Below are 27,693 nucleotides of genomic sequence, written 5' to 3'. Positions count from 1 at the left end.
AATGACAATGCATGCAGTCGTGAATGCAACAAAACAACATTATTTGCATTTAAATATAGATTTATAAATGACAGGTATACTCTATTGTTTAGAAGGGATTTGTTATTCTTTACATGTTGTCCTTTTTTCAGTAATGTATTTTTATGGTAATTTCTATAACAAAGTCATTAAATTGTGCAATTCTTACCCGATACAGCCAGTAGAGTGTTAGCATCAACTGGAATGGCCCATTGTGCTATTCCTAGAACAAACAGTTCCCTCCAAGCATCTTCCAAAAGCATCAGCTGTCATACAATAGAGGTACGATATAACATGGTGTATAATTTATAGATTGATAAAAAAAAATTCAATATGTAAATTTCTGTTGTTTTAAAAATGGCTTTAAAAAGGCCTGCGGCACCATTTCCTGAGAATATTTTAGTTGTCCCTTTCTCATTTTGATAAAGAATCCACGAGCTGCAAAGAATATTTATTACACTTTTATCCTGCCTTTCTTCCAACTATAAGCTGCATATGTTGGGTTTGCAGGAGGTGGCTCATCCAGGTACTGACCAGGCTGGTTCTGTTTAGGTTTAGCATGGTTGCAGGATCATGTTCACTCCAGCAATATATTTTATGTATATCTAATACTGTTTTGAAGTATAATTAGGTATTTACATGTGAATACCCACAAGGACCCGGGGGAGGGAAATCTCATTTCCCCCTCGGTCAGCATGTCCTCTTTCCCTTCCTTGCCTCTCATAGCCTCTCCCCTTTTCCTGCTTCCTTCTCTCCATCCCATCCACCTTTTCCTGTCCCCTATCTTCACCTTTCCCCCCTCCTCCTCATCACCAGCCTCTCCCCTAGGGCCCAGCTGCATGATGCCCGCTGAGTAGAGCCCAGTTGCATGGTGAAGAACCTGGAAAGACTTGTAGAGTGGTACTTCACTTTGCCCTATATCTCCTTACTCACATTATTTCCTCTTTCCTTCTATGTAGCAGCCTCCATATACTCGCCTTTCTCCACATTCTTCTCTCCCTCAAACTTACTGGACAATTTACCTTTTATCTGCCCCCCATCACCACCTATATTTCTTAATTTACTCCATTTATATATTGCCTTTCTCCACAGTGGGGACCCAAAGCAGCTTACATCATTCTCCTTGCCTCTCTATTATCCTCACAATAACTTTGAGAGATAGGTTAGGCTGAGAATGTGTGACTGGGTTAAAGTTGCCCTGGGAGCTACCACAGCAGAGTGATGATTTGAACCTGGGTCTCCCACATACTGCACTGAAACTCTAGCCACTGTACTGCCTTTAGTGGGTGGGGGGGCACTGCTGCTGTTGCTGCAAACTAGCAAGCAGCCAGGCCTGGGTGAGTTATGCAAGTCAGGTGATATCAAGTAGTCCATTGTTTGCTTCTAGGCCTGGCCCCAGTAAGTCCTCCCACAAAGGCCAAAACAACCCTTGAAAGAGCCCTCTGCCCCTTTCCCCTGCCTTAACTACTGACAGAAACCAAGGCTGGAATACCAGCTAAACTGTTATAGTTGCCAAGCAACAACCACTGAATGAATCTGGCTAATGTTGTAACTTAGGGATCCCAGACCCCCAGATCTCCCGCCCCCGCTTCCCACACCCTGCCCCCACTTACCTGAGCAGCGGGGGAGCGCGCACCTTTCCTTGCGCGCTCCCCCACTGCGCAGCGCGCTCCTGTGCGCCACAGCCGCCGGGATTGGGCCTGTTTTGGCCTGGATTGGGGCCGCTGCAGAGCACAGGAGCACTCCTGCACTCCGCAGCGCTCAAAATGGGCCCGATCCGCAGCAAATTGGCCTGGTTTCAGCAGCTGCAGAGCGTAGGACCACACCTGGCTCCACAGCGCCTCAAAACAGGGCCCGATCCATGGCAGAATGGCCCTTTTCGGGCGCATTCTGCAGCGCCCAGCCACACGATGTCGTCACCCCAAAGTGACGTCATCGCACCTGTGGGGGCGTGTGCATGCGCTCTGCACGAGCGCACCCCCCTCTCCCAAAAGATAAGTGCCAGGCCTCTGTCCCCCCACCAGGAGTTTGAGGGGGCCTGGCAACCCTACTGTAAGTGCTCCTTCTTATCATTTTGGGTTTTTTTAAAAAACATTTTTTAATTTTAGATTTTTCTGCAAACCTGGGGCATTTTTCAGGTGTATAGGAAGATCTGTCTTGTCTGTTCATAGCTCCAGTATCTGGATTTAAGTATCTTCAGATCAGAACTACGGCTATTATTATATAATATGTATGTATGTAAAAACACAAATGCATAAACATTCTTGCATGACACCTACATGAAGTGCCATTATTTATCAAAAATGGACTTGATCCATTGGAGCTGTGTGCTCCTTTTCACAGTTGTAAATAATAGGTTGGATCCAGTCTGGTGCTTCCATTGGTGCAAGGATTTCTGCCTGCAGAGCACAATTTTCTTGGCCTGGCTGCCACAGGAGAGGAAGCCAACAAAGTCACCACCCATGTGTAGAAGTCCATATGCCCATATAAGTGCTGTGTTGGTTCCAACCAAAATAATAGCATAATTCAATATAGCAAATTGCAAATCTGAGTTTTCAAGCCTCACAGCCAACTTTCTTCTGGGTATTTATCCAATGAAATGGTAACATGATTGGACAGAGGTCAAATTATGAAAGCTAAGTACCATCATATAAGGCCTGCTTAGTACACAGAAAGTTTTCTCTTAACATATGTCCAGGTGCCTGCACCCTTCATGTTGCTCCAGGAAAGGCAACTAATTTTTTTTTCCTTCAGGGAATTCCACAGTTTATTGTAGGAAGCCAGTTTTGAGGTCTGCACAGGCAGTGCTGGTTTTATACTAGATGACTACAAATTTTAGATCAACAGGATCCAAATAGGCTGAGACACTACCATATCCTGAGTTGTAGGAATCAGAAGCCAAGAAAAAGCATTTGTATTGTGCAGCCCCTCCAAGCACAATACATGGACCTGCCCCTTCATGGTAAACAAAATGGTCGCCTGATGGATAATTGTATCATTTAATTACCAGGGTGCTTTGAGTCCTATGGAAAGAAGCTCAGCTGGATATGAAGCATAGCTTCAACACTCACCAATGCCATCCACCAGAGGGCGTTGCTGTGGAGGGAAGACCAGGCGAGGCAGCCCGTCCCTCTAGAGAGAGCACCATGGCGGGAAGCCCAGACCAGAATCAGCCACAGAGCAGGTGGCAATGCCAGCCTCCTGCCTTCATGCAGCTGGGCTCAGGAGTGGAGCAAGTGGCAATGCCCACCCCATGCCTTCACCCAGCTGGGATCGGAAATGAAGCAGATGGCAATGCCAGCCCCCCTACACTCACCTGAGATCAGGCATGGAGCAGATGATGATACCCGCCCCCACCTCCACCCAGTAAGGATCAGGTGTAGAGCAGGGAGAAATGCCTCCCCTCCCCCCCCCCGCCTTCACCTAGCTAGGATCAAGAGCGGAACAGGGGACAATGTCTGCCCCCCCCATCACCCAGCTGGAATCAGGCATGAAGCAGGTGGTATTGCCCGCTCCTACCTTCACCCAGCTGGGATCAGGAGAGGAGCAGGGGCAATTCCCTTCTCCCCCTTTAACCCACTGGAATCAGGCACAGAGCAGGCAGCAATGCCTGCCCCCCCTTCACCCAGCTGGGATCAGACATGGAGCAGGCAGCAATGCCCGCCCCCTCCCTTCACCCAGTTGGAATCAGGCACAGAGCAGGAGGCAATCCCCACCCCCCATTCACCCAGCTGGGATCAGGTGCGAAGCAGGTGGCAATGCCCATCCCCCTTCACCCAGCTGGAATCAGTCGCAGAGCAGGTGGCAATGCCTGCACCACCACCCCCGCCTCACCCAGCTGGGCACAAAGCAGGATGCTTGCCCCCCCCCACTTTACCCAGTCAGGATCAGTCACGGAGGAGGAGGCTATGCCTGCTTGCCCTCCCTCCCCTTTCTAGAGCCCGTTGTAATTTTTTCCCCTACAACAGGCTTTGTTACTAGTTGGTATATAAATACCTAATCTCTTGAAGGCTCTGAAAAAGTGAGCTCATACCCTATCACAAATTTTGTTAGTCTTATAAGTGCTACTGGACTCTTGCTGTTTTCTACCGCTACAGACAAACATGGCTACCCTTCTTGATCCATCTTAAAAGATGTCAGAGATGCATGATAAATTCCCAGAGTGACTTTATGAGCCACACAGTGAGATGATTGTCCTACCTTGTGAGAAAGGAACAATCCAAAACACTGAGGGTCAGAATTTGTCAATCTTTCCCAACTGAGGAAGCTGATATCCTTCACCTCACAAAATTGAGGGCCAAATGTTAGGGTCAAACACCCGTACCCCAATCTTTGCCATACCTTGGTCAGAGCAAATGTCCTTGGAAGAGTGAAGAAACAAGTTATTCATACTCTTCCCACGGGATTGCTGGCATCATTTGGCCCACAGAATTTGCCACTACCTAGATATGGCCTTTGGGGAACTCAGCAGACAGTTTTTTTGATTTAATACTTGGGGGTGGGGTAAGGTTTAACACTACTATGACAGGAGTTGTCCCTGTCATACTCTTAACAAGTTGATCATCCTGCTACTACTTTCTATTAATCACAAAATGAAAACTGTAGTCCTATACACACTCGCTTAGGCATAAAGTCCTATTGAGCTCGGTGGTAAATGTGCACAACATTGGGCTACACATAACACCATAGAACAATAATAGCAATACAAAGAACAACTCAATTTCAGTCTCTCTCACAGTTGAAATAAGAATTTCCGTTTCATGGAATTTGGAGAATAATAGATGGAAAAACTAAAGTCTGCAAATGTGAATGCAGGGAAAGCCTAAAATCTGCAACCCACTGCCTGGTCTCTAAAATCCCAAGAGGATAATGGTGCAATTAATGAAATCCTTGGCCTTTAAATGGAGATTAATTTCATGAATTGATACATGAAATTTGCCTTTAATTTAAACGTTAGATATGCAGCTAGTTCATTTAAAATGACAGGATAATCTGATTCCTGTCATGGATAATAGGCCTCTTTTACAGAGATACAGGCTCAGTGATATCTTTAATCTGCACTAAACCATCCCTACTGTAGTGAGGGGACTCTCATATCGGGAAAAGCAACTCTCATTTTTCTCAACAGAAAAATCTTTTTGGCGAAAGTTCCACAGTAAAGCAAATTAAGCCTGGCCTTAAATATGATGACAGCAGTACAGAAAAGCTGGAAGGCGGGTTGTTGAAGCGTCCATGAGGACTGTGCCCTTTCCAGTATTACTGGGAAGCGGGGCTGAGAGGGTAGCATTTTTCTACGGGCACCATTGTAGTTAGAACTGGGATTAAGTCCGAGGATCCGCCTTCAACTGCCCAGCAGCCTATAGCATCACGGGCTCTGAAAAGCACTTTCTCGAACATGTGCGCCAGGAAGCCTCTTTTCGAAGCCGCCAACCAGCGGGCGCAGCTGGAGCACTAGCTTTTCTAGGCGGGATTGTCTGGAGCACGAGAGTTGCTCCTTCCTCTCCTCAGGCTTTCCCTCTGGAGCCGCAACCGCTGCAAGGCCGCTCGTCAGCTTCATGTCCTTCCCCCGAGTAAGAAAACCTGTCTGGAGTCAGTTGAAAAGGTGGGAATCCACTCTGCCATCCAACGCTTCTGTTCGTTTTAAACCTATTTCTCTAACTGAAGCAAACCCTGTCCCCTGCTATTAGCTCCAATAGGGAATAAAGCCAGGCACTTTGACTGCCTCTCCTCCCCCACCCCCACCCCCACCCCCAGTAATAACTGCTGAGGGGGGCAGGTTTAAGAAAGCAGGAGGAGGACTCCGCCCTGAGTCCTTTCCGTGGTCTCCTCTTGTCCTTTTTAAAAGTGACAGTGCTGACATTCAGGTACTGCGTAACTTAGACGTGAGATAAATTGCTTCCCTCCATTAATCAAGTTTCTCTTGCTCTGCATCTTCCTCCATGCAAGTCACCTCCCCGCCTTCTTAGTCTGTACACTCAAACTTCATTTTTAAAAATTGTTTTCTTTTGCAAATGCAGCTGTTGAGGGAGAAGGAGGAGCTATTTTGTCTTTTCTTCTTCTGCTCTTTTCTGTCTGAGAAACCACCTCAACATATTAATTGCAGGGGAGGAAAGAGTTAAATACTTAATCTGCTCTTTGCCATCTGCATTTGCAGAATAAAACAAAAGTAGTTTTAAAGATATTGTGGGTGGAGTGAGGTATAGTTTGATACTTAAAGTGGTATAAAAATGCTGCCTCCCCCCTCTCCACTATTGCAGAAGTAAGAAACTCATATTAATGTGAGTTAATGTCTCAAATAAATTGTGATTATTGAAGAGGCTCCCTGATAAGTAAAACATATTAAGACTACCACTTAATTAAACTGCATCTCCACTTCCTGCAACTATATTTTTGAGAGCAGGGAAGACCCCAACATCAGCACCTAGCAGGTGCTTACATGCCATCTCTTATATATTTTGGTTGTGCAAATTACAGTGTGAAATTCATTTTTTTGTTGTTGTTGCAAGCTTACAGTTGTTAGGCAGAACTACAAACTAACTCAAAGTTCTCATGAGTGTTTCGTATGTTGGAAGAGGCTCTTGTTAAAAACATTAGTTAGTGAGTAAACAATGGGATGTGAAGCATTAAGTCCAGAGTCTACACAATTACTTAGCTGCACACTACATTACCTGCCACAACAAATTGTCATAATTTAAAACAAATCAATCTGGGAGGAAAAAACAAAAAGTTGATAGAATAAATTCTGCTGTCTTCATTACAAATCTCATCTTAATTGAACCCACTGGCCCTGATCCAGGAAAAGTTTCAGTCTGGTACTAAGCATGTTTATTTAGAAGTAAGCTCTATGTAGCTCAATGGGACCCACTCTAGTTAGTTGTCCTAGAACTGCAGACTTGAGCTAGGACATGAAAAGCCATGACATTTGATGACCCCCCAACACAATGGTTCTCGTCTCCAGGCAGGCCTTGGCAGAACTTTTTATTTCACATTTTGATCTTCCACCAAGGTGCTCGTGGTGGGATGCATGGTTTTAACCTCCTCCATTTTATCCTAACAACCCTATGAAGTAAGCTGGCTGAGTGAGAGTGACGGCTCAAGTTCACCCAGTGGGCTTCATGGCTCAGGTGGGGATTTGAACCTTTGTCCCACGGTATAACCATTCTACCTCTTAATTCTACAAAGTTATGAAAAGCTATAAAATCTTTTTAAAAGGCACCATTGATTATCACATTTTTAACTTGAGGAATGCAACTGTGATTTATTGTGTTGTAGTTCCGAATGTTTGTGCTTCCCTCCATTTTACAGTAAATCCCTACTACAGAGCCAGGACCATTAGTCAGCCAACTTACTTTAGTAGATCGCAGCAAGACAGACAGAGAACAAGTGTTCTGCAGATGGATTCTTACAATGCAAAACAGCCTCAGGTGGCTCAAGCCAGCCAACCAATACATTCTACAGAGGAAGGCAATTGGACCTAGGGGAAATTTCTTAGACAGTCATAAATATGGCAATCAGATGGAAACATGAACAAAATTCATTCACAAAAGGAAATCATTCTGGGTCCCAATTTCATGCTTCCTGTCATCTAATATTAACGTGACAATTCTTGCCATAACATTCTGGAATATAACTGCATGATTCAGATTCTTTAGAATTACATTTTTAATAAACCGCACTCTGCCCTCCTGTACATACCCCTTCGTTCTATATGAAGCTTACCTGGTCTTGTAGTGACAGAGTAGAAAAGGCTGGAACACTCTTGGCCCACTTAATGCTCATGAAGAGAAGCCTTGCTGCTGATTCACAAACAGATTCAGTAGCCACTTCATAGAGATACATCGGAGTACCGCTGACTTCATGTGGATACTAATTTTAAAGTTTAAAAAAAATGTTACTAGGGGAAGCACTAAGCTTTGGTTATTCAGTTTCATTTCTTATGTAAAAAGGTATGATCAAAGTAAAAGAAGGAAAATGGGGGTGGGGGTGGGGAATACATTAGAAACCAATATCATGGACAACTGTTATTAAGGTCCTCCTCAAAAGGTATTGCTGAATAAGGAAAATTGGTCCGATCTTCAAGAGATGGATCCAAACGAAAGTTTCCATCAGTGGAAGGCAGTTCTGTTCTGCCCGTGGAACTGAACTTTCCTGCCACGTCCTGCTGCCTACTGATGTCCTCCAAATGCTGCTTTTCATATTTAGGAAATGGCATGAGGGGCAAATTGGGGCTTTGCAGCTGGAAGGGAGAATTGGCAGAAATTACTCCTCCCCTAGAAGATTCAGACTGGATACAACCCATAGATTTTTATTTCATAACAAAATGTCACGAACTATTAATTCCCTCAGTAGTACATGCCTTAGCACTACCAAAATCTCACGTTGCTTTTATTGAGTCTCATAATATAAGTAGTTACAATGAACACTCTGACAGAAATGAGATAATTTACTACTTTGACCTGACTAATGGATTGATAAGGAAATATAACTGAACTGACATGTAATATTATAGGAGTTCATAGTAGGGGGGAAAACCCCAAAATTCTGGTATACTCCTAACACCTAATTCTCAAACCAGGGATCATTGCCTGAGCACCCTCCCATCTCGTCTACATACTGATCAAGTCTTTTTTATCTGCCATACATTATATCAATTTATTCTATCATTTTTTCTGCCCATTTTCTATCAGCGGATATCTTCATTGGGATCCAACGTATTGCTTCAAAGTCTTGTCACTCAACCTATAGGCGACTGAGAATGCCAATATGGCCTTTATTTCCTTCCTAAGGCAGTCAAGAAAAGAACTATTGATGGTGTGGTGGGGAATCACTGGAGGAGGCTTATTGCCTATTGTGCTGCACTGATGATATATGTCAATCCCAATGTGGCATTGGTCAGTTAGGACAGGGTAGTGATGCTATTGTGTTTGGACTAATCCCATCACCTCATGACAGTGGTAATGCTGGTTGGGAAAGCTGATGCTCTAGAGGGACTGCATTTACTTGTCCTGGAAGGAGTGGAGTTGGTTGTTTCATAGCAGCTCAAGGATTTTGGGGGGGGGGGGTTATGGACCCAGCCTCAGTGTTTGAAAATCAGGTTGGTACAGTGCCTTCTTTCAGCTGCATCTAGTTTGCCAACTCTATTCTTTTGTAGACTGAGCTGATCTGGCCATGTTGAACCATGCTTTTGTAATCTTGGGGTTGGATTATTCTAATGTACTGCCCTTGAAGATCAGAGAAACTGCTGCTGGTCCAGAATCCAGCAGCCCAGTTTCTGTTAAGGGCTAGCTAATAGGAACGTATCTTGCCCATTTTGAAACAGCTACATTGGCTGTCCGTTTGTTTCCAAGTTCAATTCAACATGCTGGTCATGACCCTTCACAGCCTAGGGCCACATACCTGAAAGACCATACCCTTCCATATGGTCTCATATGCCAACTATGGTCTTCAGGCTGCCGCTGATTGGCTGTTCCCCCATGTAGCATGGCCTGCCTGGTATTGACCAAATCCTAGACCTTTTCCATCACAGCCCTTACTGTGTGGAATGGGCTCCCTGAAGAGGGAAGCCAGAGATGGTGATGGTGTATGAGCAGCTGGTATCTTTTAGTGAAGGGAGAAGTATTTGGGACATTTATTTTATTCTGTTTTAATCTCTAATGTTTTAAATATTACCTGTAAGCCACCTTGAGCCAAGAGGAAAGAGAAGTTCAAATATTTTAATAAATGAATAAGACCCTTGACAACAGGTGGCCCACCCATGTTACAAATCTTGTCTATCATAATGATGAGATTAATTCTAAAACATTAATAGCCAACTGTGATGAGAATCGTGCAAGCAGAAAGGAAACTGCAAAACCAAGAACACAGAGCCAATGTAGACGTTTTCCAGCTCTAAGTAAATGGCTGATCCTGGCCATGCCTGCTCTTTTAAGCACCGCAACACTGATACTTGCAAATCAGCACAGCAGTTACTTCCATTAGCAGGATGCACTGGAAAATCTCTTTAAATCACCTGCTATCATTTTTGGCAAGTACCTACCCCTACATTCAGCTGTTTATGTTAGGGTACAATTTGTGTCCACAACCATTTGCTACAAGGAACCAAAGAAAATAACATCTGGACAAGCCCTAAGTCTTTCCCTTTGAGACTTACTAGGACAGAATAGTTTCTTAATCATGGTTGTGTTAGAAAGGGGTGATGTATGGATTGTATGCAACAAATGAGAGTCCTGGCTATATATCACATGCTCATCCCACCCCAAGCATTTGGAAATGCACCAAAATTACAAAACCTGACTGGTGTCTTTTTTCAGATGTTTGTCAGGCCAATGTTCATTGCCACTGAATCAATAAGAAAAAGGAGCTGACCTTTGGAGTTGGTTGAGCCAAGCCCACCAAAGTCTGTCTTTCTGATGTTGTAGAAACTGCAGCTAGTTCTAAATTATGGGGTTCCAGTTGTGTAACAGCAGTGAAGAAAGCTGGGGTAGGTAGAGCTGCAGAGGGGAAATGAGGGGTGGCTCCATTATCTTCCTTATGTCCTCTGAAATAGAGAGCTACTTGTTTCCTTATTGTGGATGTCCTTGGTCCCCTTTCATGTTGTACAGCTGGGGGAGGAAATCTTGTGTTAGTTTGTTACTCAGAGCCTGAAAATTATCCTTTTGAAGTCCATGAAAAATTTGTATTAATTACCTGTGGAATCTAATCACAATTACATACAATAAATATGATAAAACTTAATTAGCATATATGAGCTCCAGCAGTTTGTCATTTGGAAAATTCTTGTTTGCAAATATTCTAATTACTAAAAGTGAATGTGTCAGCTACAGAATATCGGCAAGTTGTAAAACTTCTGTGAGAGATGTAAAACATCAGCTTGGCTAGGGAAAGAGTTCACTTAAGGCACTGGAAAAGGAGAAAGTTGTTGATAGTAGTTAGGGAATGGACATGCAAAGGAGACTTAAAAGAATTACAGATCTGGGTTAGGAAGACAAGGGGCAGCATGAAAAAGAGTTGGTTGCTGAGGATGAATTGGCCAGCCAAATTTTTAAAAATGGTGCAGTGGAAACAAATAATTTATTCAACTTCACAATCCCTGTGTGTTTTGCCTATACTTCAGGGGAATTCGTAAAGTATCACTGCCAGAAAGTGAGAATTTTCTCTCAATGCTATATTTTACAGATTTGCTGATGAAATAAGCAAAATGCATAGGAATTCTCAAGTTAAATTTTTATTCAGTACTCCTCCCCCCCCCCGCCCTTCAATCTGGTTATTGGTGCGGCCTTTCTTTCTTTCTTTCTTTCTTTCTTTCTTTCTTTTTGCATAACCAACTCTTAAACATAATTGTCTTCAGTCAGTTCAAACATTTGGGGATAAACATAGTAAAGTCCCTCACATAACTGTACTAACTGAGAATATGGAAAGACAGCAAAAACACTTGCTGCTTTCTAGATAGGAATGACCTCTGCAGTGTACAAGAGACATTACCACTATTTAGATACAGGCAAAAACATGTAGATCTTATGCTGAGGTAGCCATTATTCGAATATGTCCTATTATTATAACTCTGATTAGAATAGAGAGCTGATTATTTCTGTATCTCCAATACAAATCCATTGGTGGAATATAGCACAGTAGCTGCAATCCAGAGACAGGTTCATGCAATAAGGTCTTATTACTTCTAAGGGGGTGAGGGGCAGGCAGTTTCCTTCATATAACATAACAATATGTTGGATGTTACTTAGGTGTATGAACATGTATATTCTGTGTTTGCCCAGCCAGCAGGGAGAAAATATACATGTCTTACTGAATATGTCGATATGTTGATGCCCGCATAGTAACAATCTCTACATATGAAAAACAGATCTTTGGGCCTGTCCTTTTACTGTGCACATAGCTGCAGCCTAACACTTGTACAGATGCTCATGTGCACAGGCATACATTTAATTGTTTACTGGATGGGGCAGTTATGACTAACCTGTGTTTTATATGCCTCCTGAGAGCCAGAAAGAAATTACAGTTTCATTATCAATGCAAGTGGGTAAGTTTGATGTTCTGCCATGATGGCAAGATGACTGTTTATCATTCTGGAACCATGTCACTGTATATTTATTTATTTAATTCAACATATACCCCACCCTTCCCACAAGCAGGCTCAGGGTGGCTTCCAACAAATATACTGTTAAAATACAATAAAAACCTTATTAACGCATTAACACATTAAAATTCAGGTGCCATTAGACAGATTGGCTACTGCAAGATCATCATAAGCCACCATGATGTAACTCAAGGGTGGCTGCAAAAGGAGGGTGTGGCGGTCAGGAGGGGGACAAAAAAGCTGGCCCCTAGTCAAAGGCCTGGTGGAACATCTCCGTCTTGCAGGCCCTGCAGAACTGTAAAAGGTCCCACAGGGCCTGGATCTCCATTGGGAGAGTGTTCCACCAGGCTGGGGCCAGGGCAGAAAAAGCCCTGGCCCTAGTTGAAGCCAGCCGAATGTCCCTCAGGCCGGGGACCACCAGAAGCTGCTTATCTGCAGAGCGCAAGGCCCTGTGGGGGACATAATGGGAGAGGTGGTCCCGTAGGTATGCAGGTCCCAGTTTGTGGAGGGGTTTAAATACTAAGACCAGTACCTTAAAACTGGATTCAGAACTCAACTGGGAGCCAGTGTAGCTGGCACAACACAGGGCGGATATGTGCCCTAAATGCCGTCCCTGTAAGGATGCATGCCACTGCATTCTGGACCAGCTGTAACTTCCAGGTCAAGCTCACAGGCAGCCCAGCGTAGAGCGAGTTGCAGTAGTCTAGTCTAGAGGTGGCTGTTGCATGGATTACCAAAACTAGGTCCTGGGGCAAGAGATAGGGCACCAATTGCCTGACCTGCCAAAGATGAAAAAATTCAGATCTGGCAATGGCTGCAACCTGGGCCTCCATAGAAAGTGTGGCATCTAGGAGCACACACAGGCTCCTCACCATCAATGAAGGCTATAGCTGCACTTCGTTGAGGGCTGGGAGCCAGATTCCCAATTCCCTTGCCCCACAACCCACATATAGAACCTCCGTCTTCTAGGGATTCAACTTCAAGCAACTCTGACAACCATTCCACCACGGCATCCAGACACCGGGCCAAAGAGTCTGGAGCAATGTCTAACTGGCTGTCCTTCAACAGATAGAGCTGGGTGTCATCAGCATACTGGTGACAACCCAGCCCAAAACCCCTGACCATGTAGAAAGAAGCTCAGCCATTGCAAGGCTGTCCCACAGATCCCCACAGCGGCGAGTCAAAAGATCGTGGTCGACTGTGTCGAACGCTGCTGTAAGATCCAAAAGTATCAGCAGTGCCAACCCACCCCAATCCAGGTGTTGCCGCAAATTATCCATTAGGGTAACCAGAGCTGTCTCCATACCATGGCCGGGCCGGGACTGGAATAGGTCCAGGGTAGAGGAATCATCTAGGAATACCAGTAACTGTTCTACAACCGCCCTCTCAATTACTTTGCCCAGGAACAGAAGGTTCAAAACTGGGCAGTAATTGGCTGGATCAACCAGCTCCAATGATGTTTTTTTTAAAAAATAAGGGCTGCTCTATTGCCTCCTTCAATGAGCCTGGGAAAACACTGGAGGTCAAAGACAGATTAATGATGTCAACTAAAGGGGCCCAAATCCCAGCACTGCTGGCTTTCACCAGCCATGATGGGCATGGGTCCAATGGGCCTGTTGTCCCATCAGTTTTGTTGAGAGCACAAAACTGATCCCTGGCTAATGGTACCAAATAAGAGGAAAGTCAGATTATAGTGCAATCCTAAATAGTTACACCCTTCTAGTTCATTAATTGTAATGGACTCAGAAAGGAGTAAAACCTATTTAGGATTGCACTATTATTTCCCTCCCACGTCTCCTTATATATTGTCCTGCTGACTAGTTCTCAACTAGTTCTATGTTTGTTCTTATGTGACCTCAGGCAGTTATGTAATTTCTATGCATTTGGCTATAGTCCAAACTGGGACAGGTTAGACAGGTCTAACTTTGCAGTATGAACAGGATAATAAACACAGAAACTGTCCAAGTGGATGGGACCCTAAGTGCAGACCTATGTTCTAAGCTGTGGTTTTCAATCACCGCCTATATTTGCTAGTAAAAAGTAAGCACAAGTACCATCTTTATTCATGTTGACTTCCAAGCATTTCTTCAGTCGACAAGCCCTACATTGGTTCCTGTGTGTCTTGTCCACTGGACAGCCTCCCTGAAACAGAGAGATTCCTTTGGTGAATAGAGGACAAACCGGGATCTCGATATGGAAATTCTGGAACAGAACATTGCCTAATCACTCAACTAAGTTATCCATCCACCCTTCCCCCTTCAGAGTAAGCCCACTTTCAGTTCACAGGGAGTGTATTCTGGATTTCTGCAAGATAGCACATCATGATTTTCTCCCTTGAAATTGCTTGAGCGAGAAATGAATCTGTAGTCAGTTGTTCTAGAAGTTCTAGATCGCCTTCAGAAGCCTGGACAGCTCTCTCTTGTTCCCAGCCCAAGACGCCCTGACGTCTAGCCCCCACTTTCTTCCTTTCCCCCCATATCTCCAGCCCGTTTGCACTCGCACGTGTTTCTAGACCTCTTCCCGTGGTGCCGCCTTGCTTTTCACGCGTAGGTTTTCATTAATTGTGTGCATCAGGTCGCTCACACAGAGCCAGTTTTGTCTGTGAAAAGCCTTTGTTGCCATCGGGGACTCAATGACCCGCCTCTTTGCTGCCCCAGTTAGTCTATATCTAGCCAATTACATGGCAGCAACTTACAAAGAAACCCACCAAGCCGGAACAAAACGGCGACGAAACAATCATCCATTGCATATAGATGCCTAATGCTTTTGTATACGATGGACACAGAGATCACTGTTTTCAAGCGCGGCTGGATCAGGAGGCATAAAGTTAAAGAACACCCATAGATTCTAGGTCAGACACTCTGCTGAACAGAAGCCACTTGGGTTTAAAACTGGATGCCATGAGCCAAGATACCGAGGTGTGTGTGTTTGTGTGTGCGCGAGAGAGCTAGAAAGCGCTCGAGTGTATATGTGTATAAAGGGCGATAGTTCGATGTTAACAAACCATCCAAAAGAAGAAACGGGCCAACTTTTTCCACTTTGAAACTTTACAAGAAACTAGACTGAATGAAACATTAGGAAAACTTACTCATTCTGATGGTTCAGAAAATGGATAAGTTGGCTCATGTTTAAAAGAAAGTCTGGCCACTATAGGCACTTATTTGGCATGTGCTGAGCACATCTCAGGGCCGAATAAAGGAAACACTCTTACAAGTCTCCTCAGAAGTAAATCCCATGGTATATAATGGGTCTTACTCGCAGGAAATTGTCTTTAGGAACCCAGCCAAAGTGTTTCACTAATATCTTTCTATTGTAGCATTTATCGTATTATGGATGCAATTCCCAGCATAGTTATTAAGAAGTAGGCGCCACTTAACTTTCGAGGTATAGGCAATGTTTACCTTTAAAATGTAAAATACACTTACTCCATTTAATTCCTCTCTCAGTTTCCGCTGCAACTTTAATCTGCATATCATTTTTTTAAAGCAGCAGCTGGATCCTAAAGTAATTTGCTTAGTAATAAGCGTCGTTGTTGTCAGTAGGATTCACTTTCAAGTAACGCTACTGGAGTATTAGCTCCTTTGCAGTATGCTAGTCCCTAGCTTAAAATGGCTTTTCTTCAACTCCCTCCCCCCAGCGGGTTAAACGAAGGTCTAGGGGGAAAGTAGCAGAGGGACCGCATTGTTAAGCACAAGGAAAGTATATAGGCTGCAGTTCTTTTGTCGCTCCTTCCACTGAGCGGAAAACTAACTCCCAGGTGCCCAAGACACTCCTTCCCTAAAGGAATGTTAGAGAACGTATAGCTACGCTTATATTCAACTTTAAGTGCCTATACAGACAAAAAGCAAGAGTCCAGTAACACCTATAAGACTAACAAAATTAGTGGCAGCGTATGAGCTTTCGAGAGCCACAGCTCAGATACCAACTGAGCTGTGGCTCACAGAAACTCGTACCCTAACACTAATTTTGTTAGTCTTATAGGAGCTACTGGACTCTTGCTCTTTTCTACTGCTACAGACAGACTAACATGGCTACCCACACAGCACTGAAAATGACACCGAGACGGATCCCAATAGTGTGTCGCCTGAGTTTCTTCCTCTCATATAGGACGAACAGCTGTATTATCTCAAGATGGGCAGCCGTGTTAGCCTGCTTGTAGCAGCTGAAAAGAACAATTGTCCAATAGCACCTATAAGACTTAACAAAATTTGTGGTAGGGTATGAGCTTTCATGAGTTACAGCTCAGTATCTGAAGATACTGAAAAAGTGAGCTGCGGCTCATGAAAGCTCATACCCTAGCACAAATTTTGTTAGCCTTATAGGTGCTTCTGGACCCTTGCTCGTTTCTACAGATTTGTTACCTATTCAGCATAAGCCAACCAGATAGAGTAGCCCCTGTGCGCTAAGACGGAGCCCTATCACATTCTCATGCCACTACAGAACGTTGGAAGCGCGAAATTATCCAGTTCACTGCGCAGCATCAACCGGAAAGTTAGCAAACGGGGCGTGGCTGACGCGAAGGGGCGGGTTCTACTGAGCCCGCCAACTGGGCTAAGGAGTCGGCCATAACTCATCCCTGGCACGTGCCTTTCCTCTTGGCGCTCGGTTTTAGAAGGCGAGGCTGTTACCAAGAAGAGCGCGCACAGGTCGCCCGGACAGCTAAGCAGAGGGCCACGAGGGAGAGACTTGAGGGGGCGCCTCTCCGAAAATTATCTGATTACGGTGGACGAACCAGAACAGTTCTTGCTTCGGCCTAGGCTACGGGGATGGGGCGGCATAAACTGTGTGATATGTTTAAGCGGCTAAATTGTTGCCACTTCACCCATCCTCTCTTGGACGCTGGTACCGACTTGGGACAGAATGCTGCTGAAATTAATTCTTCTTCAGAGGGGGGTGGGGGTGGGGAGATAACATAACTCCTACGCAGAGTAATTCCAACTTCCGGCCATTAATTTTAATGGCGTAGAGTGCAGCAAATCTGCATAGGATTGCACTAGGAAGCATGCGTTTAATTCTCCTATTCACAACAATGGAATTTAACAGGGCCTAACTTAGACTGGATCATACCTTGCATTTCTCTCGGAAACCTATCACCACGGTCAGCAATATGCAGCTTCCCGCCTTTTTAGTTTACTGGTAAACTGTAAGATACGCCATAAACCATATTAACCAGTAACGGTTAACAGGAAGAGGACATTTAATCTAGTTTCCTGTAAAGTTGTATGAAGCTTAATGTATTAAGCAAGGCTTACTCAAGGGGGCCGCCGTAAGACAACTATGACTTGAGGGCAGGATTATATTTTTCACTCAAGCAATACAGTTAAGACTATTTTCCAAAAACAGGTACCTAATCAAAATGACAATTGCATCAAGATACTTTCATGAATCACTCGTTAAGTGGATAACACGAATGACCTAAAAGCCTCCCCTTCGGATCTAGAAACCTACACCTAATGAACTTGAAATCCAGGTTAGGCACGACTGACTGCAGAAAAGTGCAGACCCGGATAACCTTGCTCTACAAACAAACGCCACTGATTTTGCAAGGAGTGCCAAACGAGACTTTTCTCTTCTGCGCCCGTCACTAGCAGAAATTCAGCTGCCGAAATTCAGGGAAAACCTTCAACCGCCAGAGATCTGCGTCCTGTTCCTCCCTTAGAAAAACAGAGGGGACGCAGCGCCCTTCAGAGTCACACTAGAATCAGTGTGTTGTGCAGCCCAAGCCGATACAGATTTACTTTGGAGTAAAATCCACTGTGTTCACAGTATGCAGAGGATTGAAGGTTTACAACGTTTTAATGATTTTTATGGCTAATTGTATGTAATTTATGTTTATTGTGTTTTAAATGATGTGATCCGCCCTGAGCCGCTGGAAGGGCGGAATAGAAGTCTAATGAAGTCTAAATAAAAATACATGTTGCAGGATGCAACCTTTGTGTTTCTGTAGGCAACCACCAAAAACTGCTCAAAGACGCTGGCTTACAAGGACTTCGGGGTAGTTTTGGAGCCAACTAGCTGCCTTCTAATTCTTACATTGATCCAGAACTTGAACGGGGGTAGGAAGGAAAGGGGACAAGCTCGCAACATCTGGAGTCCTCTTTTTAAAAAAACCCCAACATTGCAACCTATGCTTTTAAATGCTCAAAAATACACGCATTATTTGAAATAAAGCTTTAACTTTCAAGAAAGCGAGACTGGCACGCCTAACTTCGCTAAGGATTCCCATTGATTACAACGAGGCCCCCAAGCATGCCCTTTGGGGAGACTTAAACAGCTGGGCATAACAAAAACTAGCCTTGCTCCTGCAAGGTGTCTGTCTCTCTCGCGCTCGGTCGCTTGCTCGCAGCCTGTCTACAGTGGCGGCCAAATGAGGTAGTCGCTCCTCCGAGGAAAAAACCTTGCAAGCAAACAACTAGCGTATCAGGGAGAAATACTGAGCCTTAGGGAAAAAAGGGAAGCATTCCAAAGTGTAATCCTTTACCTGCTATCACTCCACGGTATCACTGTAGAACTCTAGCCCCCGGCTCTGCTGCCTGTGTAAGCTAGACCTCCTAAAGACAGTTTTAAAGAGGAGATATTTCTCTTATTCTTTGGCCTCCAACCACATCTCCTTCCAACAGTGCGATGCTCAGCTTGCTCGATGCTCAGCTTGCTTAGCCGCAAGTACACCCCCCCCCCCCGAACTCCAGGGGATTTATTCCCAAATAAGCGTGGACCTTGGGCATCTTTCAGTTGAATTCAATAGGGAAATGGAACAGGACAAAAATCACTTCCCGTTGACCTCCAGGCGTTATAGCGATGCCAGACTGTTTATTCAGAAGAAATTCCCTTGAAGCTTATTGGGCTTTATAGCTGCATACTTATTCGGAAGTAAGAATTTACTCTCATGTCCACGCTTACTTGGGAGTAAACTAAACTGGACGTACTTGAATAAGATCGACCTAAATCCCATCGAGTTTAATGGATGGTATTGCTACGTGTGCAGAGAGGCCTGCAGCCAGACGTAGGCCTGCCAACAGACCTGGAGAAAACTCTCCTGTGCCTTTAACAGAAGCTGTTTAATGCGCAGAAATGAACAGACGAGGCTTTTCAAGGCATAACGATCAATGTCATCGCTTGGTAATTAACATCATATGAAAGGGACAGGACACTTTTTCTCCAGGCACTTGGCAACCCTGTCTGGGAGTCTCATATTAGCTGGATCGAGCCCTACCTGGCCATCCCCTTTCATCAAGCAATTATAGTGTCTGGGATCCTTCCTGGGATACACCATCAGTTCATCTTGATTAGTTTCTGAGTCTTCTGGTTCTGCCTGCACTTTTTAAAAATAAACTAAAGCCGCCCCAAGCACTCAGAAGCCGGGAAATCCACGTTACCGTAAATATTCTAAAACTCTGGTTGGCGCGTAGCCATTACGGGCGCCGCTCTGTTGGCTACTTCCAAAATGCACAGGCCTGACACAAAGGGGCGTGGCTGAAATGCAGAAGCGCCAGATATTTCTGCCCCCAAAGGAAATCGCGCGGGCGTTTAGGAGAAGTGTACTGGAACTGGTACCTGGTTTCCAGATTTGCAGACATAGGTCCTGTTCCTTCGGATGCTCCGCTTGAAAAAACCCGAGCAGCCATCGCAGGCGTAAACCCCATAATGCTTGCCGGAACTGCGGTCTCCACACACTTTACAAGGGATGTCTAAAATCCGGCCTGAAAACAGAAGGAAAGGCGAGAGGGAAAGAGAAATGAGTAAAAATTGTGACACCTGACTTGAGGGCACCGTGTCTGTTGAAACACTTGGCAACCCAGCCTGCTTTCCCTTGAGCTGCTGTCTGGCAAAAGGTGCCCACCAAGGACTCGCGGCTAGATCCCGGGCTTGCATCTCCAGGCTCCCATCCCGGTTGCCGAGATAGCCGCAGAAGTCCCATCTGGGAAAAATTTGCTCTAGGACTGCAATCCTCAGCACTCCTGCGTCCCGATCCGCTGTTTCTTCGGAAGCACGGGCCCAGGGATTTCAACAGGTGCTTCGATTGCAGCCGTAAGAGTAAAATCTGCCCTCCCTCCTGCTCGGGCAAGGCCCCTAGAGTGAGCTTTTAAACCAGACCCTAAACATGCTTCCCACCCGATCTACTCAAGTTTACTCAGAAGCAAGTCCAGTTGCAACCAGTAGACTAACACTAGCCAGGTAAACTTGCGTTAAGGGGCGTAATCAAATTTGGAAAGCCCCCCATCCCCAACTTCTACGGAGATTAACCGAGTTTAAAGTCAAATCCTAAACTCACAATTGTGTGAAGCGATTTGTAAACGTGCATTGGCTCGAAGTCAGCAGATGCCTTACTCAAGTTACTCTTGCCTTCGCCGGTGGTGGTGTGGAGAGATGTCCGGATACCGAAGACAATCAACCCACACTCTCAAACAGAATAGTCTGCCTGAAAGTGACGATGTCGGTAATGGGCCTTACTCGCAAGTAACCGGATCCTCACTGAACTACTCAGGAACAGATCTAAACCGATCGTTGTAAGCACAATTGCAACTCTGGCGCATTTTCATTCTAACACACTGACGTGCGCTCCTGTGCATTGGATTGCCTCCATTTGCTTCTTATAAAATGTGTTTAGGGGTGTTTCCCCCTAGCAGTCTGTTTCCGATCGTAAAAGGGAGATCCAGTGCTCGTTTACTCCGAAGTTTACCTATTGAATTTGATCGGGCGTATTCCTAGCGAAGACACTGGTGAAATCACTGGTGAAGGAACGCACGAAACGTTCGAGACGCAAACAGGTGGCTCTTAAACACAGACGGGGGTGGTTTCCGTGTCCTCCTTGCATCTTTACGTTCCCGGCCTAAACGTATTCCCGGAGAAAAGTCCGTAGAATGAAACGGACCATCCAAATAAATGTAATATTACATCCGGTAGAAAATTAAATTTCCTTTGTACTTTATAACTGAAATAACGCAAAGTAGATGTAAAAAACAACACAATAAACCGACTGACCATTGAAGCTCTCACAAAACCTTCCCAAATGGACCATCCCAGTTTCCTTCCACCCCTCATCACTTCCTTACTTCAAGTACTTGCTCGCTTCTCTCCAACACCGAAGCCAACAAGAGAACTCAGGAGAAACTGATTCGAAACAATCGAAACTATTCGGAGGGTTTTGCCTTCTGACTGTTTGCCAGCCTTACCAGATGGGTCAGCTGGGTGCATCCCAATCTCGTTCACATTTACTCTAAATCAAGTTGCGTTGACTTTTCTTCTGTTTCCTTCTAAGCAAGAGTGCTTCTAGAAGCCGCCTATCACTTAAAACTCAAGGATAGTTTCAGCGGGATTAATTTGTTGCAATCCTCTCCAGATGTTCTTTGCTAAAATTATTTTTGAGTCAGCGGTTGAGATACAAGTTTACGATTTACTCCTGAGTAACTGGGTATGAAGGGCTGGAACACTCCAGGCCGACCTGACGCGTGTCAGTGGGGAAGTAAGCGCGCGCAGGACTCTGCTATTGAAAGCCGTGGGCTCGATCCACTGCCAGGGAGAGCACGTGCGAACGCAGTGAAGGGCTGCGGCGGAAGGCAGCCTCTCTTTGTCGGTGGATCGACATCCCAGAGGAATGCCCGGAGAGGCTGGCTGCGCACCCCGGCCAATCAGCCTAGGCAGAAGGGCAGCGCAAGCGGCGGGAAGAGCTCCCTGCTCGGAGCCCGGGCCTGAATGCCGAGCGGATTCCTCCGCTTCCCAGAGAATGCTTGCAGGCCCGGTTCTGCGGGGCTCGAAAGCCGCGCCTCCAGGCAGACAATAAGGACATTAGATAAAGTGTTAACTTAATGATTCCCCCCCTTGAGCCGCCTTTGACTGCCTCCAATCAGCGCGGGCTGCCAGCAGCTTCCCCCCCAAATGAAACGCGACAGCTGCTCCGGGCTGGCCGGGCAGAGGAATAGGCTGGGGATTAGGCGAGGCGAGGCGAGGCGCGGGTCGGCCCGGCCCGGCCAAGCAAAGGGGGAACAACGGGGCGGGCAGGGGGCAACTCTGGGGGTTTCCCTCCGGAGGGAGAGGGAAGTCGGGCGGGGGCGGGGGCGGGGGCGGGAAGGTGGGCCAGCGCCGGGCGGGGGCGGTGTAATCGCTCGCCCTCCTCGCCACCTGCCCATTGGGTCACCAGTGACCCGTCAAAAAGAGTAGCCTGGGAATTCGGATTGCACACAATGGCCACAGGGGAGAGCCCTCGACTCCCCGCCCCCGGGCCCGGGCGCTCCCAGCTCTTGCTTCCAGAGCGGCCCGGCTCAATGGGGGAAAGACAGGAAAACGGGACGCACAGGCGGCCGTTCCCTGGGGCTGGCCAGAAGGCGCAAGTCCCCGGAACCAGCCCCCTCCCGCCGACTCCAGGCTGGCTGGGCCACAGCACCGAGCAACTCCCGTCTGGCCACCCCAGGCCAGAATCACCCCGCCGTGAAGTCCCCCTTCTCTGGGAAGGACCGGCTGGACAGAACACGGCGCAATCCCAGGCGCCCCTGCCCGAGAGAAAATGCTCTGCGGTAAAAGCTTACCCCCGTGTAAAAACCGCGCAGTTGGCGGGAGCTGCGCGACGCTGAATGTCTCCAGCGGGTCATTTCCCCAGCTGAGGCCAGCGAAGAACCTGCAGCCCCAAACCTCAAAGGTGCAATTGGACGGCTGTCTGACTGACTTAGAAGAAAGCCCCGTTCAAGTCAAAAGGATTTACTTCCGAGGAAGCATAAAACTACGATCTCAGTATAGTCATTAGGCAATCAAAAGGAGCTTTCTTCCAAACGTGTAGATTTGCCTAACTTGCCTCTGGAATTTATTTTTTACTGTGACGAAACAGGAAATAAAATTAATACACATGGTTTTAAAAGCACAACACATACATAAGGAGCATCACATGAATTTGAAGAGTTTAGTATTGCTTTTTTGTCTATAGAGAATACCACGCTTCGAGCTGTATATATAAAATAAGGAAAATACTAGAATATAGATTTTTTTTAAAAAGTCGCTTACATCCATAACCCACTTACTTCGAAGAAGTCCCATTTATTTTCAGGGATAAAATGCCCCGATTCAGGTTTGCATTTTTTGGCTGAAGTATCCATTCTGTTTCAATGGCGTTCATTACCAAATACTCCCACCCCCCTTCATGTTTAGGATTAAGAATACAACGCTATGCAGAATTGCTGGTCAGTAACTCTATTAAACATAGTGGAACTGAGTAAACAAGAACAATGCATGAGAAGTAAGCGACAGGATGATGAAATAATTCTTGCTTATGTAATATAATAACAAAACACCTAATTTAAATATTATTACACATCACGAATGTAATTGTGACTGACAAGCAATTTTGCCCTAAATTTTGCTGGGACCCTGTCTATGGAAGAACTTTCCACACACTGCATAGAAGTCGCCTGAATCGCTTTCTGTGGCAAGCTAATAAACTAATCGCGCCAATACCGCGGATGCCTGCCGCGCACCTTACAGGTTCTTTCTAGAATCAGTTCTGCTCCGTTGGTACCTGTTGATCCTGCTCTGCCCATTCCAAGATAACGGCATCTCGACTCGCACCCTCTTAAAAATTTTAAATATTAAAGCCTGTTGAATACGTCTGCTTATTTGTTTCTCGCCCTCCACCCCATATTATAAATATGATCTTACATTATATTGCAGACTCTCCTCCTCCCGTTCCCCACGGGCTTGTTACACGCCGACATCCACAACATACCAACAGACTGTAATTAACCGGAGGCAGGCCGGGCAAAGTTCAGCGCCTCCAGTCCCACTGATGTCAGCGGGGCGCTCTGAGGGGACGCGCTTGATCGGCCTGAAACATGCCCAACACGGGTGGAGACCATTATGGCTGGGCTTCTCCCCTCCCCTCCGTGAAACTCTGCTGGCATTGGGAGGGGGCAGCCAGTCTCGGCCCATTAAGGCCGCCCCAGCAGCCGGGGCTGCCGCGCTGAGAAAAATTCTTGGGCCTCTGGAGGCTGCAAGGCGAGCGAGGTAGCCCCGCTAGCTTGACACGAGGTCACCCGAGAACTGATTAACCCCGTTTAAAGGCCCCAGAAGTCTAACTGGAAAGACCGACGGGGCCGGGGCTGTGCTGGGAAACCGTTGGGAACATCACTCGACGGGGCGTCTCGGGGGGCTTTTTGTGCCTCCTAATTGCTTAAAGATATATGGCAGCTTCGATTACTGTAATTACCATCAGAGGCTGTTGAAAGAAGTTAGGCTGTTTTGCGGGGACTCCTCGACGGGGTCTTATTACCACCCAAGCAGAGAGATCACATCTGACATCACTCCAGCCTGGCGGAAGAGAAAGCGGAGCCAGCCCCGGGCCCAGCAGAGAAGCCGCGGCCAGCTGCACCTCCTGCGGCTCCAGCCAGACCTCTGGCAGAGAAGCACAGCCGCCGAGATCTCGGCCACCAGCACGGCCCTGAGCGCTGCGATCCTGCTGGGGCGCCCGGGCAGGAGGGGCTGGCTGGGCCTGGCAGAGAAAGGATCCCGCCTGGGAACTCACATGGCCCAGACTCACGAACGCATGTTCTCAGCCACGCGAGGGGGGCACGATCCAGTTAAAACCAAGCACTTTCCCATGCTACCCCATGCAGACTTAAGGCCCAGTTGCATAACAAATGAGTTCACTTCCAGAAAAGGGCGCTTATGATTGCAACCAGTCTCACTGACAATCGCTGGTATTCAATAGGATTTATTTCATAACAAGTATATTGAGGTCTGGGCAGTCCAGGCCTAGGTGTTTCAACTTGGCAGTAAATCTCACCGGGCTCAACCAAGCGGGTGTGCAGAGGACAGGATCGCAGTGTTAAAAACGTGTCTTCATGGAAATCAACCGGACGTTAAAATGCCTTTGTGAGGTGGGGATTTGAGCCCTCCCAGTCGCAAGAACAGCAGGCTGGACCCTGCACTCGGGAAGCTGAAACCGAGACTTGCTGGAGGAGTGCAATGACGGCCCTCAACACCGAGGAGAGTTGGGGCGTTGATGATCACTAATGTCAACAGAGATGTGAATGGGCTCCAGTGTGGGTCGGTTGCTAAGAAAGAGGAAGAGCCGCGGTATGAAAGGTTTCGGGGGAGCGCAGCTGCAAAGCTATAGAATTTAAATCGTGAATTATGCCCGACTCCTACGCCAGACCAGTTGCAAGTTACGTCCGTTTTAGTTCCGAGTAAATGGGCTAAGCTGACCGGATTCCTTCCTGCCGACTCTCAGTCTCTGCTCCCAGCACATTTTATTGGGCTGTAAAGCCCCGCTTATTCCAGTGACCCGTTTCCTTTCAAATACTTTGAGTTGCAACTTAAGGATAGGGTCCAGAGCGCACTGAGAAAAGAGTAACAACAGTTGCAATAGGGGGAAATTAAATCCTCAGCAAAACGTTGGAGTTGAAATGATTTCGAATTAGGTCTGGAAAATCTTTTTAGACGAGAACGTTGAAGATGCACCCTACTTGCCATTCAAATAATTATTTTTGCCCCCATGAACTACTGTGAGGACACAGCTCAGACTTCAACGGCACAATTTGGGGGGGGGGGTTAAAGTGCTACCTGTCTTTTCGGTTTTTGCCAAATTCGGAGTTTCCTCATTGGGACAAGTTCTCTGCAGGAGTAGAGATCCGGTCCAAACGGGAACCGATGGACACAAGCACACCGGGTCTCTTACCCAAGGGCCAAGTGCAACTGGAATCAGGTTGCAATCCTCTGGGAGTAGGACTCCTGGAACTCACTGGTACTTACCTCCGAGTAAATATCCCAAGCATTCAGCTAGAAGGCGAAGCAAGGTCCCTAGACTATCACTTTCACCGCTCCTTAGACCCTTTCCCGAAGCCACAAACTCCCTCAGCCAACTATTTTGGCAACTCTGTTTCTTTCCTTTTGCCTCAATTGTTCCACAGATCGACGTAACCCAGTTTGGAAATGCTTGCCTGAGAAAAGCTTTCCGAAACCGGTTTTGAAATCCTTTGCTATCAGACCCATCCAGATAAGCGCCCCCTCCGTATGCGGACTTTGGGTACTTCTGAAATACGAAATCCTTCCCGAATGATTTTTAAACCAAATCAGTTCCTTGATTAGAAATACAAGTGACCCTACTCGACAGTTCTGTTATTGAGCAAAATCTTTTCCTGAAATCAATCAAAGTAAAGGAGACCGATCTCGTGATTCTGACTTTCTGGAAGAAAGTTTTGAGTACGAGACTAGATCGAGGAAAGCCACGAAAGGAATATTTGGAGTAAATTTAGTTTGAAGCGACAACTGCAAACAGACAAAAAAAGAAGAAGGGAAGAGGAGGACAAAAGCAAGAGAAGCTCGAGTTTGAATATAGCAGTTTTAACAGCTGACACGCACGTGCCCCCCCCGCCCCCCGCCCCGCGTTTTTAGAAATGTAGCCAAGGCACCAGGATCTTGCTCTAAAACGGCCTAACCATCCGACTGGGATCGCCAGCCGAACTGACGCGCCTGCACATTAGCACAAGCTCCCTACGTGCACTCGGGGATTTCTAGCTCCTAGAGGCAACTCCTAGCTAGAGCGGTCAATCAGACTTTAGAGAGAAAAAATAAATCAATCCCTTGGTTATGAGGTGTACTCGGATTTAGGATTAAGGGAAATGTGACTTTTAAGTTGTTTCTGCTTCCCTCTTTCGCAGGATTATTCCGTAAGAGTGGAAATGGTTGCAAAGCATTCCCTTTAAATCCTCTTTCAACAGACCCGGGCGATTCTGTGGCATTCAACCTTCTGAAGTTTCAGATGTTAAAGAAATGTGTTCATTTCGATGACTAGGGGCGTCTAGATCTTTCGAAAAGGCCCGTTTGGTTTCGCATCAAGCCACACATACCCTTCTCCAGATGCGTCCGAGCTATACAGAAATATCTGCCCTGCTGGAGAAGCAAGAGCGAAGGCGCCCGCGTCCTTTTCTCCTCCAGCCCGCCCCGGACCGAAAACCTATCTGAAGTTCGTTCCCGGGCCGCGCCCCCACCCCCACCCCGAGTTTCCAGCTGCGGCACTCGGCGACGGGGCGCCCCGGTTCCACTCCTCCCCCTCCCCCTCCCCCTCCCCCTACCCCGGTGCTGAGAACCGCGACGCCTGTGAGGAGGGAAGCGCCCGCAAGCGAGCAGCCTTCACCCAGCCGCGGCGCCCCAGGCCAGCCCGGATTGCCGCCGAAGCGTTTAGTACCCACTTGTTGATCCTGCCGGCTTGCTCATTCTGGAGTCCCCCGGACGGGACGGGATGAGACGGTGGCTGCTGCTGCTGCTGCCGCCGCTGCTGGAAGAGGAGCCCCTGCCCGGCCGCCTCTCGCCGAGCCCCAGCCCAAGCCTCACTTCCTCGGCTAGGCACGACAGGTGCTGCTTCCTCCGAAGTCAGAATCCCAGCCGCGGAGGAAAGAGACGCATCCTCCGCCGTCGCCCGCGCCCTCCTCCCCCCGCTCCGAGGCACTTTCGCAGTTTCTTAAGGGGGAGGGGGCAGTCTCGAAAACGGCACAGGAACTTTTGCGGGGGGCGGCGGGAATCTCCTCTCTCGGCGCGAAGAAGAAGCAGTGTGCCTGGGAGGGGGGGGCGCACGGGGCGGAATCAGCGGCGCCCCAAAGCAA

General features: G+C 46.8%; 1 protein-coding gene across 1 annotated transcript in view; it reads right to left on the bottom strand.

Moving 5' to 3' along the window:
• The window catches only part of NR2E1 (nuclear receptor subfamily 2 group E member 1), a 32,356-nt gene extending 5,049 nt beyond the window's left edge, over window positions 1-27,307 (bottom strand). The window contains exons 1-6 of the mRNA XM_054990893.1: window positions 27,283-27,307; window positions 19,664-19,809; window positions 14,164-14,251; window positions 10,384-10,619; window positions 7,738-7,884; window positions 188-284 (exon numbers count right to left, since the gene is read on the bottom strand). Of these exons, the coding sequence (XP_054846868.1) occupies window positions 188-284; window positions 7,738-7,884; window positions 10,384-10,619; window positions 14,164-14,251; window positions 19,664-19,809; window positions 27,283-27,307 (739 nt within the window). The remainder of the gene's footprint in view (window positions 1-187; window positions 285-7,737; window positions 7,885-10,383; window positions 10,620-14,163; window positions 14,252-19,663; window positions 19,810-27,282) is intronic.
• Between the last annotated feature and the right edge of the window lie 386 nt (window positions 27,308-27,693).

The sequence above is a fragment of the Eublepharis macularius genome, chromosome 1 (assembly GCF_028583425.1).
Source record: "Eublepharis macularius isolate TG4126 chromosome 1, MPM_Emac_v1.0, whole genome shotgun sequence".
NCBI lineage: Eukaryota > Metazoa > Chordata > Lepidosauria > Squamata > Eublepharidae > Eublepharis > Eublepharis macularius.
This window is presented reverse-complemented; position numbering and strand designations above follow the sequence as displayed.